General features: G+C 44.2%; 1 protein-coding gene across 1 annotated transcript in view; it reads right to left on the bottom strand.

The window, feature by feature from the left end:
• Psg9 (pregnancy specific beta-1-glycoprotein 9) overlaps positions 1 to 15,960 on the bottom strand; it is a 44,936-nt gene that overhangs the window by 28,157 nt on the left and 819 nt on the right. Inside the window, exons 3-4 of the mRNA XM_029532062.1 lie at positions 14,911 to 15,270; positions 11,452 to 11,811 (exon numbers count right to left, since the gene is read on the bottom strand). Of these exons, the coding sequence (XP_029387922.1) occupies positions 11,452 to 11,811; positions 14,911 to 15,270 (720 nt within the window). The remainder of the gene's footprint in view (positions 1 to 11,451; positions 11,812 to 14,910; positions 15,271 to 15,960) is intronic.

Genomic DNA, 15,960 nt, shown 5'->3' with positions numbered 1-15,960 from the left:
TTTGAGGCAAGGTCTCTCTACATAGTCCCAGCTGACCTGGAACCCTTATGTAGACAAGCTGGCCTTGAAGTCATAGAGACCCGCTGGTCTGGTTCCCGAGTGCTGGGATCAAAGGCATGTGCCCCTGTGTCTGACAACACTTCCTCCTTCATGTCTCTGGACTTGTCCAGTCCCATCGTCATCTGTACACTCTCAAACCAGGACTTCTTTCCTGAGATCACCGTGCCAGGTTTGCCTCTGATTCCTCTCTGGCTTCCAGTGTAATTTCATCTTCCCCAATCTATTGTCTACAATGCAGACGGGTCTCAGGAAACACAACTCTGATAGCATTTTTCATTATTACAGCCTTTTAGTGGTTTCCTTTCTTTCTTAAATACTTATTTATTTTATATGTATGGCCATTTGGCCTGTATGTGAAGATATGAGTACCACATGCTTGCCTGGTAGGATGTGTCTCCTGGAACTGGAGTTACAGACAGGTGTGAGCTGCTATGTGAGTGCTGGGAATTGAACCCCTAACCTTTAGAGGAGCAGCCAGTACTTCTAACCCCTGAGCCATCTCTACAACCCCCTTTCGGCTTTTGGTTGCCCCCAGAATGCATTTCTGTCTAGTCAGCCTGACTTAGACAATCTCACTCTCTAGCGTCTCCTTTGCCACCCCTCCCCCACCCTACCTCATTCCTAAGATGGTAGCCTCATCTAAATGACGATCCCTCCACTGCTCCTGCTCTTTTGTGCCTGTGCCTTTGGGCAACTGTGAGTCTAGAGCACCACTGGTTTGCCAGTTTCTCATTTTTTTTCCCTTACAAAGGAAAATATTCAATTAGGGCTGGTGTACAGTTTTAGAGGTTTAGTCCATTATCATCAAGACAGGAAGCAAGGCAGCATTGCTGGCAGGAGAGGAGAACTGAAGCTTTAAAAATTGATTTAAAAATTAACTTTAAGATGATGTGTTAACACAAAACTCAGCAGTCTTACAGACACGCTATGAATCATAAGTGGATCTTTGGGCTAATACAGCTCAGTTGCCTCTGATTCCCTCCCTTCCCCACCCTGCTGTCACAGCCCCGAGGTTTTTCTTCCATGAGTTGTCCTGAGATGTAATCCACCTCCCATAGATTCACGCACTGGATACGTGTGATTTTAAGACTATGTCCAGGGCTATGCAACTATCATCACAGTTGTTTCAAACATGTGTTCCTTCTACGGGAAACCTCCACGCTCTCATGAGGCCACCCCGTTCTTCTCTCTAAAAGCCCCTGCGAAGCACTAATCTACCTTCTGCTCCAAGAGCCCGTCTCCTGTGAGACACTGGCTGCTGCGGCACAAGCCCAATATTCTACAGGCATGAGCCTCTGAAGTGCAAGGCTGCTCCATGAGGAGTTCTGAGGCCAGCCTGGGTGCACATTTACATGTGAAATCACACCAAAGACAAAAACAAAAGCAAAATTAAAAATGTGCCTGTTGCTGGTATTTTATAGAAATGGGACCATGTACAATGTCTTTGTGATTGGACTCTTTCACAAGCTGTCATGTTTTAAAGTTCTTCTGTTGTAGCAGATATCAATATTTTTTTGTTTTTTTATTTTGGTCTTGAAATAGAGTCACAGTATGTAGTCCAGGATGGCTTTGAACTCATTATATATGTGTCTCAGGCCAGCTTCTAATTCTCCATCCTCTTGGGGAAGGTTGAAGGGCAGAGGGTGGATATGGAAGGGTGGGGAGATGAGTGGAATTGGGGTGCATGATGTGAAACTCACAAAGAACCAATACAAAGTTATTTTTGTTTTTGTTTTTAATAAAAGCCATCTTGTTACAAGGTCAAAATAAGTGCACTCCTGTTTTCTGAAAGCTTCAGTTTGACTGGTTCTTGAACCATTTTCTGGAATTTGACATGTCTCACACCCTATACCCTAATCTCCACCCTGATAAGAAGCTCTATCAAATAGTTTTGAAAATTTCTGCCAAGAGTCTACATAAACAAAAAACATTGAAAATCCCCTAGTCTTGGAGTTTTGTCGGTATATAACCCCATTTCTCCTGTGTTCAATGCTCTTTTTCTAAAATCCTACTTTAGGGAAGTAGCCCTGTCTGGCAGAAGTTAAAGCCTGCTTAATTCAATAAAAAATCCAGTTTTTGGTCTTCCATGTTGTTTGGCGGGATGAACAGCTGCCCTTTGAGGACCTTCTCTCCAGCATCCAGTCCCACAATGTGATCACCCTCTGCCACATTTTCATAGCAAAGAGCTCCTGAACTCCAGACCAACTTCCAACATGTGTGTGTATGTATGTGTATATATATATATATATATATATATATATATATATATATATATGTGTGTGTGTGTGTGTGTGTGTGTGTGTGTGTGTGTATGTATGTGTATATATATATATATATATATATATATATATATATATATATATATATGTGTGTGTGTGTGTGTGTGTGTTTGTATAGGTGAATGTGTGTATGGTGTGTGTGTATATGTGTGTGTACATATGTCTCTGTGTTCATGTCTGTGTACATGGTATATCTGTGTATGTATGTGTGCATGTGAGTGTGTATGGTGTGCATGTGTGTCTGTCCGTGTGCAAATGTGCATGTGTCTGTGTGTATGGTGTGTTTGTGTGCATGGTGTGTGTGTGTATGTCTGTCTGTATGTATGGTGTATGTGTGTGTATATGTGCACGTGTCTGTGTGTTTGGTGTATCTGTATATCTGTGTGTACATGTGCATAGGTGTAGGTAAGTGTGTAGGTGAGTGCATGTATGGTGTGTCTGTGTGTGAGTGTGTCTATGTATGTATGTGTGTGTTTGCATAGTGGGGTGTGTATGTGTGTGTGTGTGTGTGTGTGTGTGTGTGTGAGAGAGAGAGAGAGAGAGAGAGAGAGAGAGAGAGAGAGAGAGAGAGAGAGAACTTATCTGTGTGTGAACATGAGGAAGTCAGAGATTGACCTGGCCATCTTTCTCCATCTTAATATTTTTTAACATTTATTTGTATGTGTATGTGTGTTTTCCTGCATGTATGCACGTGCATCACATGCATGCCCAGTGCTTGCAGAGGTCAAAAGAGGGCATCAGATCCCTGGAACTGGAGTGGTAGATGGTTATGAGCCACCGTGTAGGACTTGAGCGTNAACCTGGGACGTCTGCAACATAGTAAGTGCTGTTCACCACAGAGCATCTCTCAGCTCCTCCACTGTGTTTCTGAGACAGGGTCTTTCACTGAACCCNGAGATCACTGCCTTAGTCAGATGGCCTGAGCAGTGGGGCCTTCAGGTTTGCCTGTCTCTGCCATCCCCACCCGCTGGGGAGACAGTGCGTGCTGCCGTGCGTGGCTTTAGTGTGGGCGCTGGGGGTCTGAACTCAGGCCCTCGGTGCTTGCATGGGAGCTGAGTTACAGACTGAGCTGTCTCCCTCTGAATTGAATGTTTTGACCATAAAGAAATGCTGTTTGCGAATATGAATATTTAATATTATTCGAATATTGTACAATGTCTCAAAACATCATATGGCATTCCATTCATCTGTACAATTTTGCCTTTTTTTTTCTTTCTTTCTTCAAGACAGGGTTTCTCTGTATAGCCCTGGCTGTCCAGGAATTCACTCTGTAGACCAGACTGGCCTCAAACTCAGAAATCTGCCTGCCTCTGCCTCCCAAGTGCTAGGATTAAAGGCGTGCGTCACCACTGTTGCCCAGCCATTTGATGTCTTGTGTAAAAAATAAATTCAATTTAAAAGATCCTGTGAATTTGAGAGGGAGCTTAGGTGAGGGGGTCGTTATATAGGGAGGGCTTGGAAGAGGGGAGGGAGGAGATAAGTGAGTTAATTGTATTTTAATTTTTAAAATTTGCAAAATTTTACTGAAAATATTTACTGAAGGAAAATAAAAGTAAGCAGCCAAATTTACTGACACTTTGACTTTGTGTCTCATGCACTTGTATGTGCACATGTGCACATATGTACTTATGTGCACTTATATGAACACACATTCACTCATATGCATACACATGCAGTCACATGTACACACGTGCACTTTTAGGTACACAATTTACTCACATGTACACATATGCACTTGTATGTACACACATGCATTTGTGTATACACACATGCAATCTCATGTACATAATGCACTAATATGTACACATACATGTTCACTTGTATGCACACACGGGTATTCATATGTACATAAATGCATACACATGCACGCATATGTACACATATTCACTTGTATGTACACACATGCAACCGTATAGACACAGACTTTCTGCTTTTTAACTCTGTATGTTATTTTGTTTATCTTTGTTTTTTTGAGATAGCATCTTGCCATGTAGCTCTGGCTGTCTTGGACTCCACTATGTAGATCAGAATGGCCTGGTACTTGTGGTAATCCTCCTGCATCAGCCTCTCAAATACTGGGACCACAGATGCATACCACTACCCTTAGCTTTGTGGAACTGTGGCATGNCAACAGGACAGAGCAGCAGTCTCCTGTCTCACATCACATCACACTCACATGTTTGANTCCTTTGCCCCGTGTTTTCCAGATCAGGACTCTGTGGGAGCTTCAGAGCAGGCTTGTCATGAGGTGCCATGCTGCACAGAGTCCTCAGCTGGTCCCTGTGCCCCGAAACTAGAATGCCATTCAGACACCACCTTATGTCCACCATTATGTTATCTTGTGGCAGTTGGGATTTGGAAGGTGTATTTATGGTTATAAATCAGATGGTTTTGATTAATCAAGAAGAGATCGTCTATGAGGATATAATAGAACGAAATAGGCCTCTCAAAACCAGGGAGTTCTCACTAACTTGTGTTGAGGGGATGGGATATTTGAGACGTGATGGGGGGGGGAGCTCTCCTTTGCGTAAATGGAGGAGACTATAGGCCAAGTAAGACCTTAGATGGATCTCCCCCTGTCATCAGGGCAGAGTCACCCTCAATCTATCACTGCAGGGAACTGAACCAGTGAAGTAACAAGTGTTATAGAAGCTTTTGCATATGGTCCTTCAGGGCTGGCTGTGTAGCTCAGTGGACAGTGGCTCAGGGCCTCACATACCAGAGACTCTGAGTTCCATCCCCACCTGAAATAAGATGGTGAGGTGCACAGGCCTGTGATCCTAGCTATTCCAGAGGTGGAGGCTGGATGATAAGGAGTTCAGGCTCACCCAGTCTATCAATGATGGAAGGAAACTCTGATGTAAATAGGATAATTTATCACACAGCAGTAGAATGGGGTATTGGTGTTTTGTATGCGGTAGATTGAATTAGGCACATATTTAATCTTTAAAAACTGAGACGGGCTGGAGAGTGTACAGGTACACACTGCTTTTCAAAAGGACTTCAGTTCAGTGGACCCACATCATGTAGCTCACAACGGGCTGTAACTACAGATCCAGAGGGATGTGAGATTTCTGACCTCTGAGGGCTCCTGCACTCATGTGCATATACCCTTCCCTCGTACGTATGTATGTTCATATGTATGTATGTGTGTATGTGTGTGTATGTATGTATGTGTGTGTATATGTGTGTGTATGTATGTATGTGTGTGGGTATATATGTATGTATGTCGTGTATGTGTGTGTGTATATATGTATGTGTGTGTATATATGTATGTATGTATATGTATGTGTGTATGCATGCATGCATGTATGCATGTGTGTATGTATATGTGTGTATGTATGTATGTGTGTGGGTATATATGTATGCATGTGTGTATGTATGTGTATGTATATGTGTGTATGTGTATGTATGTGTGTGGGTATATGTATGTATGTATGTGTATGTATGTATGTGGGTATATATGTATGTATGTGTGTGTATATATGTATATGTGTGTATGTGTATGTATGTGTGTGTGTATGTATGTGTGTAGAGGAGCATGGAGACGGCTCAGCAGGCTCAGCAGTTGAACACACTTGCCACCAAACCTCATGACCTACCTGAGTGGATCCCTGGAATCCACGTGACAGAAGAAGATAACTGATTCTCACAAGTTGCTCTCTGACCTCCACATTAATGCTACGTCACACGCACCCCTCCCCATATAAATTCATGTATATAAAGAAAAAATTGAGATAAAGTTAAAATCTGTCGCCTGTATGGGGGTCATGGTGCCGTGACTTTGTTCTGTGGTGCAGGTCTCACTCTCCAAGCTCCTGAATGTGAAGCTTGTGTCCTCTCTGGACCACTCTCTAGTCTGGACAGTTTTTCCTTTTTATCATAAGGGTTTTGCTTTGTCGCCTTGGGCTCAAGCAATCCTCCTGCATCAGCTTCCTCACTAACTGGCAGGTACAGACTATCTCAGTTTACAACCTGAGTTTTGGCAAATGTGTAATGCCATTTGAATTATGACGTGTGCTTTGACCCTCAACTCTTCTTGAATCCTTTTGCAGTATATCCCACCTTCAAGTATTAATTCTTTTAAAAATTATTAAAGACTTTTGTATATGTGAGTGTTTTGTCTGCATGCTTGCCTGTGAATCACTTGTGTGCCTTGGTGTCTGAGGAAGCTAGAAAAGGTGTTGGATCTCCTGGAACTGGAATTACAGTTTCGAGCTATCAAGTGGGCGTTGGGAATGGAACATGGGTTCACTGGAAGAGTAGCCAGTGCTATTTACCTGAGCCGTTTCTCCAGCCCAGCCAGTGTGAATTCTTAGCACTATTAATTAGAATTGTCAACAGTGTAAATGACATCATCATTAATATATTCATCTTTCATGAGTATATAGATTGGCCATCAGGAAAACATTGTCAACCATAGACAGTTTGTGTTCTGCCTCATGGGGAATCATGCCTTGATCTAGCTGCTCTGGGAGACACACAACATGGGCTCGGCAGGCTGGAGTTTGTGACTCCTGGGGAGCACTGAGTACCTTTGAATGCCTGAGAAACTGAGGCACTCCCTCACACAGCAAAGCATTCGGGTCACCTGTGTGTCTCAGAACAATTGGTCAGACACATTATTCTTGTGCACCCTGTATGACTTGCAAACATCATTGTATCATGGCAACTGCCACTATATTCTGCTTCTGATAAGAATGTAAAAAGTCTGATTGCCAGCCAGGTGTAGTGGCACATGCCTTTAATCCCAGCACGTGGGAGGCAGAGGCAGGTGGATCTATGAGTTTGAGGCCAGCCCTGGTCTACAGAGTGAGTTCCTGGACAGCCAGGGCTACACAGAGAAACCCTGTCTCAGACAAAAATCTGATTTCTTGGAGTAAACTTGTGCCAGCCTTACTCTTGCTGTGAGCCATCTGAGCCAGGCTTGTTGGGTACATCCGCTCTGAGCATAATCAGACAACCCTGGCTGTGGAAGGAAGCACTTGCATTTACAGGTAGAGCCCTGAACAAGGATCTGAAATATGGGTATCTATGAAAAATCATTAAAAAAAAAAACATAAGGAGAGGAACGCCTGGCGGTGGTGTGCACACAAGTATAATAAGGCAGGAGACTAAGTGATCGTCGGTGGAAATGGAACAGGCAGAGTCAAAGGAGCCGACCTTTGTTTGCAGAAGTTATGCGGACTTTATTGCTGGTGGAAGGAGGTGAAGCGGGGCACCGTCAGCTGATGAAATCCCTGGGGTTCATTAGTGAGCATCAGCCCTCTTTCCCAGAGTTCGATTCCAGTTAGAAAGAGCATTGAAAGAAGAATTAAATGCAAGGGGGCTGGAAAAAAGTTCCTACTGCTTTTTAGCTGTGGAAAGAAATAAGAACAAAGAGAGAAAAGGGACACAGTTAAAATCAAAAACGAACATGATCTGGAAAGAACAGAGCTAACACTGCAAACAGAAGGATTAAACCTGAAGATGCAACATGTGTCTCTCTGTGAGGAGGTGAGGGATCTCCTCCTCCCGCTCCCCCGCTCCCCCTCTTCCTCCCTCCTCTCTCCCTCCCTCCTCCTCCTCCTATTCCTCCCCCTCCCCTCCCCCTCCTCCTCCTCCTGGGGATTTTGCCCCTGCAACTCTAGCTCCAATTCCCTCTGCTCATCCCTCGTCCATCAGAGCAGGTCCTGATGCTGCGGAGACTGTTTCGTGCTGCTTCATGTCATCTCTTGTCTGATTGCTCTCAGTCAGAAAACATTGTTGGGGAGGTTTCTCACCCTCCATAAAAAAAAAAAAAAAAAAAAAAAATTAGCTCCTTTTCAGTCACCATACTGGACTCCCAGATCCTGTATTGAGCCCAGGCATGGGAGAAGACATGGAAGGTTTTTTGGTTTTTTTTTGTTTTTCCTTTTCCTGGTGAGTGAATTCTGGATCCTGATAAACTACGGCAATGGGATAAAAACTATATACCAGTTCATTTAAGACTCAAGCATCTGAAGCAGGCTTATGCTGGGGGTGGGCCAACCGCCCCCTTTTACACTGTCTCCTTCATTCTGTTTCTGGCTATTTTGTTCCCTCTGACTGGAGGATCTTAGCAAAGCTGGTCTTACAGGGGTGAATATTTAGTGTAAAAGACTGAGTATTCAAAAAGTTGTCAGGACCAAGTTACTAGAAATCAAGAAGATCATGTGCCCACATTTTGAAATGTGAGCAGGGGACGGCTTGTACAGTGGCACTAGTGACAGATTATACATCCTCCCGAGGCTTAGGGACAAATAAACGCTTTGGCACTGCAAGCATGGTGTAAGTTACCACATTCTGGAAAAAAGACAGAGGAACTTTCCTAAATTACCCAGGGGCCTGATGAGTCATATCTAGATTTTGTTTCTCATCTTTTGCAGGCCATCAATCGCCTAGCAGTTGATGGAGGGGAAGGAATGATTATTGTCAAGCAACCGGCATATTGAGAATGCCAATGCCAAGTGCCAGATTACCATCCATCCTTTTAGCAAGGGGGGAGATGTTAGTGATTACATTCTCCTCAGTGCTGATCGTGGGTCTCTGCACACTCAAGGGTTATCACTGGCTGTACTCCTCCAAGGACTGATGGTGCCTCAACTATTGACATTCAGTGGGGAACAGAGAATGGTAGTAATATACTGGCTGTTCTATTCTTAAGCAGAGGCTGCTTACAATGCTAGGTTTAAAGGACCATCTCTGTGCTGTACCTTCGCATCCTCATGACTGTAAAAGCTCGGCTTCCAGTAGATCCCTCTGCTAACTCAGCCAAACCAGTGAAAATCATCATTGGAAAGTTATGCCTCAAGGAATGCAAATACCTCAAATTTGTACCAAAAACTTGTTGCTACTGCTTTTGGGAGAGCTAAAGGGCTGTTTTCTCCTGTATTTATTACGTTCTAATAAAATAAAACAACATTATTAGCAATGTAATAGATATAAAAATTATTAGCAATATACTATGAATAACATTGCTAATATTGGAATTACATTATATGGATAATAACCTTGTGCCTGCTGAGAAGAATAGAATGCCAGGAGATTTATTTGCTGAGGTATAAATTGGATTAACTCCTTATGGATTGATTATAGCTCCTGTAAAAATTCAACCTACTCCTCCAATCTTATATTTAGGAGAACTGATAAAGCCTTCAGGAGTCATTCCTCAAATTTGGAAGTTAGGGAGGACAACTTAGAGACCAAATGATCTTCAAAACCTGCTAGGAGCCATAAATTGGATTATATCTATCTTTAAAATTCCCATACTACTCTTGCAAACTGAATCTGAAGTTCTTAAGGGGCATCCCAGAGAATGGACTGAGCCTACTTGTGTGGTATTACGGTAGGTGGAAAACCCACAGCTTCAGCGCATCCCAAATCCAGTTGCTGTTCCTACATTGCTGGGTATCCCTTCTCCCAAATCCCCACGGGATTGCTCTGGGGTGAGGGTCCAATAGAACAGATACAACTCTCTATTACCCCCCAAAAGGTGATCACTCCATATTGGCTCATAGTTGCTGAATGGATAATTTTAGTCACACAAAACAAGTATCCAGGCAACTGCCAACACTGAATTCCTTTTGATGAAAAACTGTTGGGATTTTTAATGAATACTTCAGGTGGCTTAGCACTGGCTTTTGATGCAGATCCATTTCAAATTGATAACCATATCCCTTCAAGTAAACTTACTGAGTTTGCATCAAAACATGCTCTATTCTCTTTCCTAAAGGAACCAGGCTGCAGGCATTGCCCTCTAAACAAGTAGTATTTGTAGCCACGACATGTGTAAGTAAGGTTTCTAGCGGTGCCTCACAGGTTTCTCCTCACCCAGGTGCTTCTGCACAACAGATGTGATTGCTCATGACTTACATCGCCTCACAATGGAAGCCTCAACCTCTGAACTCAAATTCTGATTCACAATGCACAGTGCTGGCCAGGCAGCGTGATGGAAACAGTGCAGCTCACTTTATCCATCACCCCCCTTCATTTCATTGCACTTCAAAAATCCAGTTCATTTTGGCTATATCAGGTCACATTCTAATCTTTCAGGACTGTGCCCTTCCCAGCCTTGAGCAGGTTGAATAGCGTTTGCCATGTTGGACCTTGACAGCCTAAGTAGAGTTATCTCCCTGGGTTGCGAGTGCAACTTTCTACAGGTACTTGGAAGATGTGACTACCTTCTGACCTTGCTTTGCAACATAATTCAGCTGGAAAAAAAAAGGATGGGTCTGTGGGTTCCCCTATATAAACACAGTGCTGAATATTAAATTTGGAGCCTAGATCAGAACCTTGTCTTGGCTTCATTCTTCTTGCCCCCCCTTCCATCTCCTTTTCATTTCCAGCCCCCCTTTCAGGTAAATCCAGTTTGTCCATGGCCGCAGGACAGCTACAGAGGACTTTTGTCTGAGGGAAATGCAAAGACAGATTCCCTTTTAATACTAACTCTTTCCCTAGAAATTAACAACCTAAAGAAAATATAAGAATCCCACGCACACTTTCATCAAAACACTTCAGCATTAAAACCAGGCTTCGCTAACTAAATAGCAGGCTCTCCTGATAGTTAATGGATGCCCTTCATGTGTAAAAGTTAATACCGACCTCTACTCTCTTATGCCATGACTCCCGGAGGATTTTTGCCAAATCATATCTGCCCCATGGATGTTACTTGTGTCTGAAGATTTGGGAAATTAAAATATATTCATGTGATTCTGGACACACTTCCTCTTTGCTTATTGCTACTGTCCCCCTATCTGGAAAAGCAGTTAAGGATACTAACTCGTTTTTATTCTAAGGATTTGTTATTTTAGGCATCTGTAAAATATTAAAAACTGGCAATGCCATTGTGTACAATTCTAAGTATTTTCAAGAATTTTGCCAAAAGTTTGATATAACCCATATCAGAGGCACCCCATAGAACACTCAGGGCAAATCTTTTGCTGACAGAGCCAATGGACAATTTCAACATTATTTTAAAACAAAGGAAAGGGAGAAGGGTAGTGTAGCTACTCCTCATAGAATATTAGCTTCTATATTATGAACCTAAAAATTGTAAGTTTGTAAAGTAGGATTAGCTCTACCCACGACCCAGAGGTTAAAGAGAATTACTTACAGTGAACATTAAATCGCACAGGTATTAGGGTATGATCGAAGTTTTGAAATAGCATATCTAGTGCGTAGGCTCCCTCATCATTCTTGGTGACACTTTGGAAGAACAGGGATCCATTGCTGTATATTATTTCTCTGTCGCTGTGTGCAGGCCCCAATAGAATCTTATTAGAGGCTGTTATAAATCGTGCAATTTCATTTTTGTCACCCGCAGTGGTTCCCTTGTACCAGTAAATGGCTCGGAGTGTCCCAGGCATATTGTGAACAAGTAGAAGAACGTTCTTCCCTTCGGCAACGTTGGGCGGTACGGCCTCAATGGTGACTTGGCCAGTGGTGTGAGGGCTCAAGGAGGGTAAAAGTGAGGCTAAGAGGGAAGAGAGAAAGGTCTATCAATGTTAGGACCTTTGCAAAACCTCTCAGCCTTGCTGTGCGTGTTTATCCTATTAGGTGGCAGCCAGCAACACCATCTCCATTCCTCAGCAACGCTGCATCTTTCCACTTTAGGAAACGCTCTTCTCGGGCGTTCACACAGCTCACCCACCGCTCACTGCCCTCAGATCCCTGCTCACACTCAGAGACTTTGCTGAGTGTAGGCCTATCTTCTCTGACCTCCTCCTCTGAAGACATTCACAGCCATGGTTCATTGGAGAGATGTTGCATCAAATCAGATTCAGACATTCTCTGGACCTAAACATACTTAAAGATATGTTTGTGGTTCTCATCAGGGCATATAAAACGTAGCAAAGATGTTTGCTCATTCTTTTTCTGTCTATAATTAAACTTTGGTCCATAAGAATGAATCTGGGAGATGTCCCTCAACAGAGGAATGGATACAGAAAATGTGGTACATTTACACAATGGAGTACTACTCAGCTATTAAAAACAACGAATTTATGAAATTCTTAGGCAAATGGATGTATATGGAGGATATCATCCTGAGTGAGGTAACCCAATCACAAAAGAACTCACTTGATATGCACTCACTGATAAGTGGATATTAGCCCAGAAACCTAGAATATCCAAGATACAATCTCCAAAACACAAGAAAATCAAGAAGAAGGAAGACCAACACGTGGATACTTTTTTCCTCCCCCAAACAGGGACTAAAATACCCATGAAAGAAGTTGCAGAGACAAAGGTTGGAGCTAAGACGAAAGGATGGACAACCCAGAGACTGCCCCACCTGGGGTCCATCCCATAATCAGCCACCAAATGCAGACACTATTGCATATGCCAGCAAGAACTTGCTGAAAGGACACTGATATAGAGATCTCTTGTGAGGCTATGCCAGTGCCTGGCAAATATGTAAGTGGATGCTCACAGTCATCTATAGGATAGAACACAGAGACCCCAATGGAGGAGCTAGAGAAATTACCCAAGGAACTGAAGGGGTCTGCCACCCTATAGGTGGAACAACAATATGAACTAATCAGTACCCCCAGAGCTCACGTCTCTAGCTGCATATGTAGCAGAAGATTGCCTAGTCAGCCATCATTGGGAAGAGAGGCACCTTGGACTTGCAAACTTTATACACCCCATACAGAGAATGCCAGGGCCAAGAGGTGGGAGTGGGTGGGCAGGGGATCAGGGTGGGGGGAGGGAGGGTATAGGGGTCATTCGGGATAGCATTTGAAATGTAAATGAAGAAAATATCTAATAAAATAATTAAAAAAAAAAGAATGTCTCTGGGAATTTGTGGTTGTTGTTGTTATATTGGGAAACATTATAGCCTTAATGTCAATTCGGTTCTCCATGCCTACTTTAAAGACTGAATTGCATACTCTGAAATTAAAAATCAAAAAGGGGATGTCAGGGACTCTTGGATTCAGCCTAGTCTAGCAGCCCTAAGAGACTCGCATCCTAGGTTCTCTGGTTCAAGTAGGTCCATGGCTCCTGGGGCACCGCATGCCTTGCAGTTCAACACCCTCCCTCAGGCAGGGGAGCACTAAGCTATCTTGGTATCTCTGCATTCTCTAGAAGTCAGCACAGCATACAGAGTTTGGCAGAACTATTAGTCTTGGGCATTATTCTTGGGGACCCCGTCCAGCTTGAATACTGTCATTTTATACTGGCAACTACAATTGTGGTGGTCTTCCTGGTAACCACCCTTACATTCTGTTTCTGACAAGAGTATAAAAATGTCTGATTTCTTGCAACAATATTGACACAGNCTCAGTCTTGCTGTGACCNNTCCTACCTGACCTGATTTNAATTCCCACTGACCCTGTCAGGAGACTCTGGCTCAGTAAGTAAGGGGCTCCCAGCTCATTCCTTCCCTCTTCCTCCATCACAGTAAGAGCTGATTATACACTGTTTCTCATGCTGGTTGAAGGGTCTAGTGGAGAAAGCAAAGCCTNCTTCTTCATCCTCTGCTAGGAAGGACACCAGCATCCCTGGGACCCTGTGACTCCAAGTCCAGTGAAGAGGCTGTGGGCTGGGCAGGCCTGGGACTCTGTTGAGGAAAGCTGACTTACTGCTCAACAATTTCATTTCCTAGACCAGACTTCCACTCAGGCTGCNCATGGCTGAGACCAATGTCTACTCCACAGCTCCTCAACGATGCATGGTCACCTAATAAGGTCTCCAGGAAGTGGCTGTGGCCAGTTAAGCCCCTGCCACCCAGGGCATGTGGGACCCTGAGTCAATAACTATTTCCTGCCTCAGTTTCCCTGTAACAGTTAACATTGTAAATGATCATTGCCATGCCTGCATATTAACCTTAAAAGGAACAATGATCTGACCTCCCATAGACCAGAGTCTGTTACTATTTCCTGAAGGAAATAATCCCTGGCCTGGACACCCTGGAGAGCAAGGAGCTGCCACTTGTACACGGTTTCCTCCTATCATTTTTGGGCTCTCAATCTTCCTGGGATGCCTCCCAGGAGCATCTCAACAGTTGGCTGGGAGTCTCTCATACCTCTCCACACATGATGAGCTCACTGGGTCTCAGAAGGAGGTACCCAGCTGACCTACCTCAGACATGGCTCTAGTCTAGGCTGCCTGTCAACAGGCTACCAGCCTGCAAGCAATCATTGTCCCTGTCAGCTCTAACAAGAGGGCAAATTTCAACCCAGGCTAAAAACTTCCCAGGGTTCCTAGAGTCCAGGGTGTGTCTGGAACAAAGCTTCCTGGTGCTCACCTCTCTGTGAGATTCCCATGGTTTCCTCAGGCAGGCCCTGCTTGAGCCCTGAAGGGTCTTTCTCAAGGCCATTCTCAGGATAAGCATCCTAAGTGTGCAGAGTCTGACCTCCTCGGACTGAGTTACCTCAGAATCTCTTCTCTGAAAGAGTGGGTCCAAGTGGGGCATCCCGGTTTATTGCTGTTTTTCTCCCCCTGTGTGCCCTGAACTAAATGCTCCAGCCACAATGCGGGGGACATCGTAGATTCATCTAGGATTGACAATGCTGTGTGGGAAACAGGATTAGCTCTACCCATGACCCCAAGGTTACAGCGAATTACTTACGGTGTACATAAAATCGCACAGAAACCAGAGTAGGATCAAAGTTTTGATCTAGCATATATAATGTGTAGGCTCCTTCATCATTCTTGGTGACACTTTGGAAGAGCAGGGATCCATTGCTGTAAATTGTCTCTCTGCCACTGTGTGCAGGCCCCATTTTACTCCTGTTAATGGATGTTATAAATCGTCCAATTTCATTGTTTCCAGCCCCAGTAGTTCCCTTGTACCAGTAAAAGACTCTGAGTGTCTGCGGTAGATTGTGAACAAGTAGAAGAACGTTCTTGTCTGCAGTAACGTTGGGCGGCACAGCCTCAATGGTGACTTGGGCAGTGGTGGCAGGGCTCCAGGAGGCTAAAAGTGAGGCTAAGAGGGAAGAGAGAAAGGTCTATCAATGTTAGGACCTTTGCAAAACCTCTCAGCCTTGCTGTGCCTGTGTATCCTATTGGGTGGTGTCCAGCAGATCACCTCCATTCCTCATCAGTGCTGCATCTTTCCACGGTAGGAAACGCTCTTCTCCTCAGATCCCAGCTCACACTCAGTCTTTGCTGAGTGTAGGCCTATCTTCTCTGACCTTCTCTAAAGACCCTGTGCCTTCATTTTCTGGCCTTTTTCTGCTTTGTGTTTTTCTGAAGTGCTTGCCCACCTGACCCCACCTAGATGTCCTTGCTGGTCTGTCTTTGTGCCCAGGAGAACTACGGGTTTGCGAAGAGGGCTAGGTGGATTTTGACTTAACCCCTGCTGCCTGGAACATGCTCGCTCATATACCTGCGTGCAGATCAGTGTCCTGGAGCCAAGGGTATTTGCAAATTTGTCAGCATAGTATGCTGTTTCCTTGCCCCAGTTTGGTTTTTCGTGGAGAGTCACCCTGACAGAGCTGTGGACTTCAGTCTTCAGGATATCCTGGCCAGTGTGACAAACTTAACAATAGGGAAGGACTGAGTTTCTCCTCACCATTTGCCGATCCACATTCACGGAGAGCTTCCTGTTGCCCTCAGGCTTCAAGCAGAAGCCAGATGTCCCTTCTCAGGTTCCTTCCCTCTCCCAGAAGACCCC

The sequence above is a fragment of the Mus pahari genome, chromosome 19 (genome assembly GCF_900095145.1).
Source record: "Mus pahari chromosome 19, PAHARI_EIJ_v1.1, whole genome shotgun sequence".
Classification (NCBI taxonomy): domain Eukaryota; kingdom Metazoa; phylum Chordata; class Mammalia; order Rodentia; family Muridae; genus Mus; species Mus pahari.
This window is presented reverse-complemented; position numbering and strand designations above follow the sequence as displayed.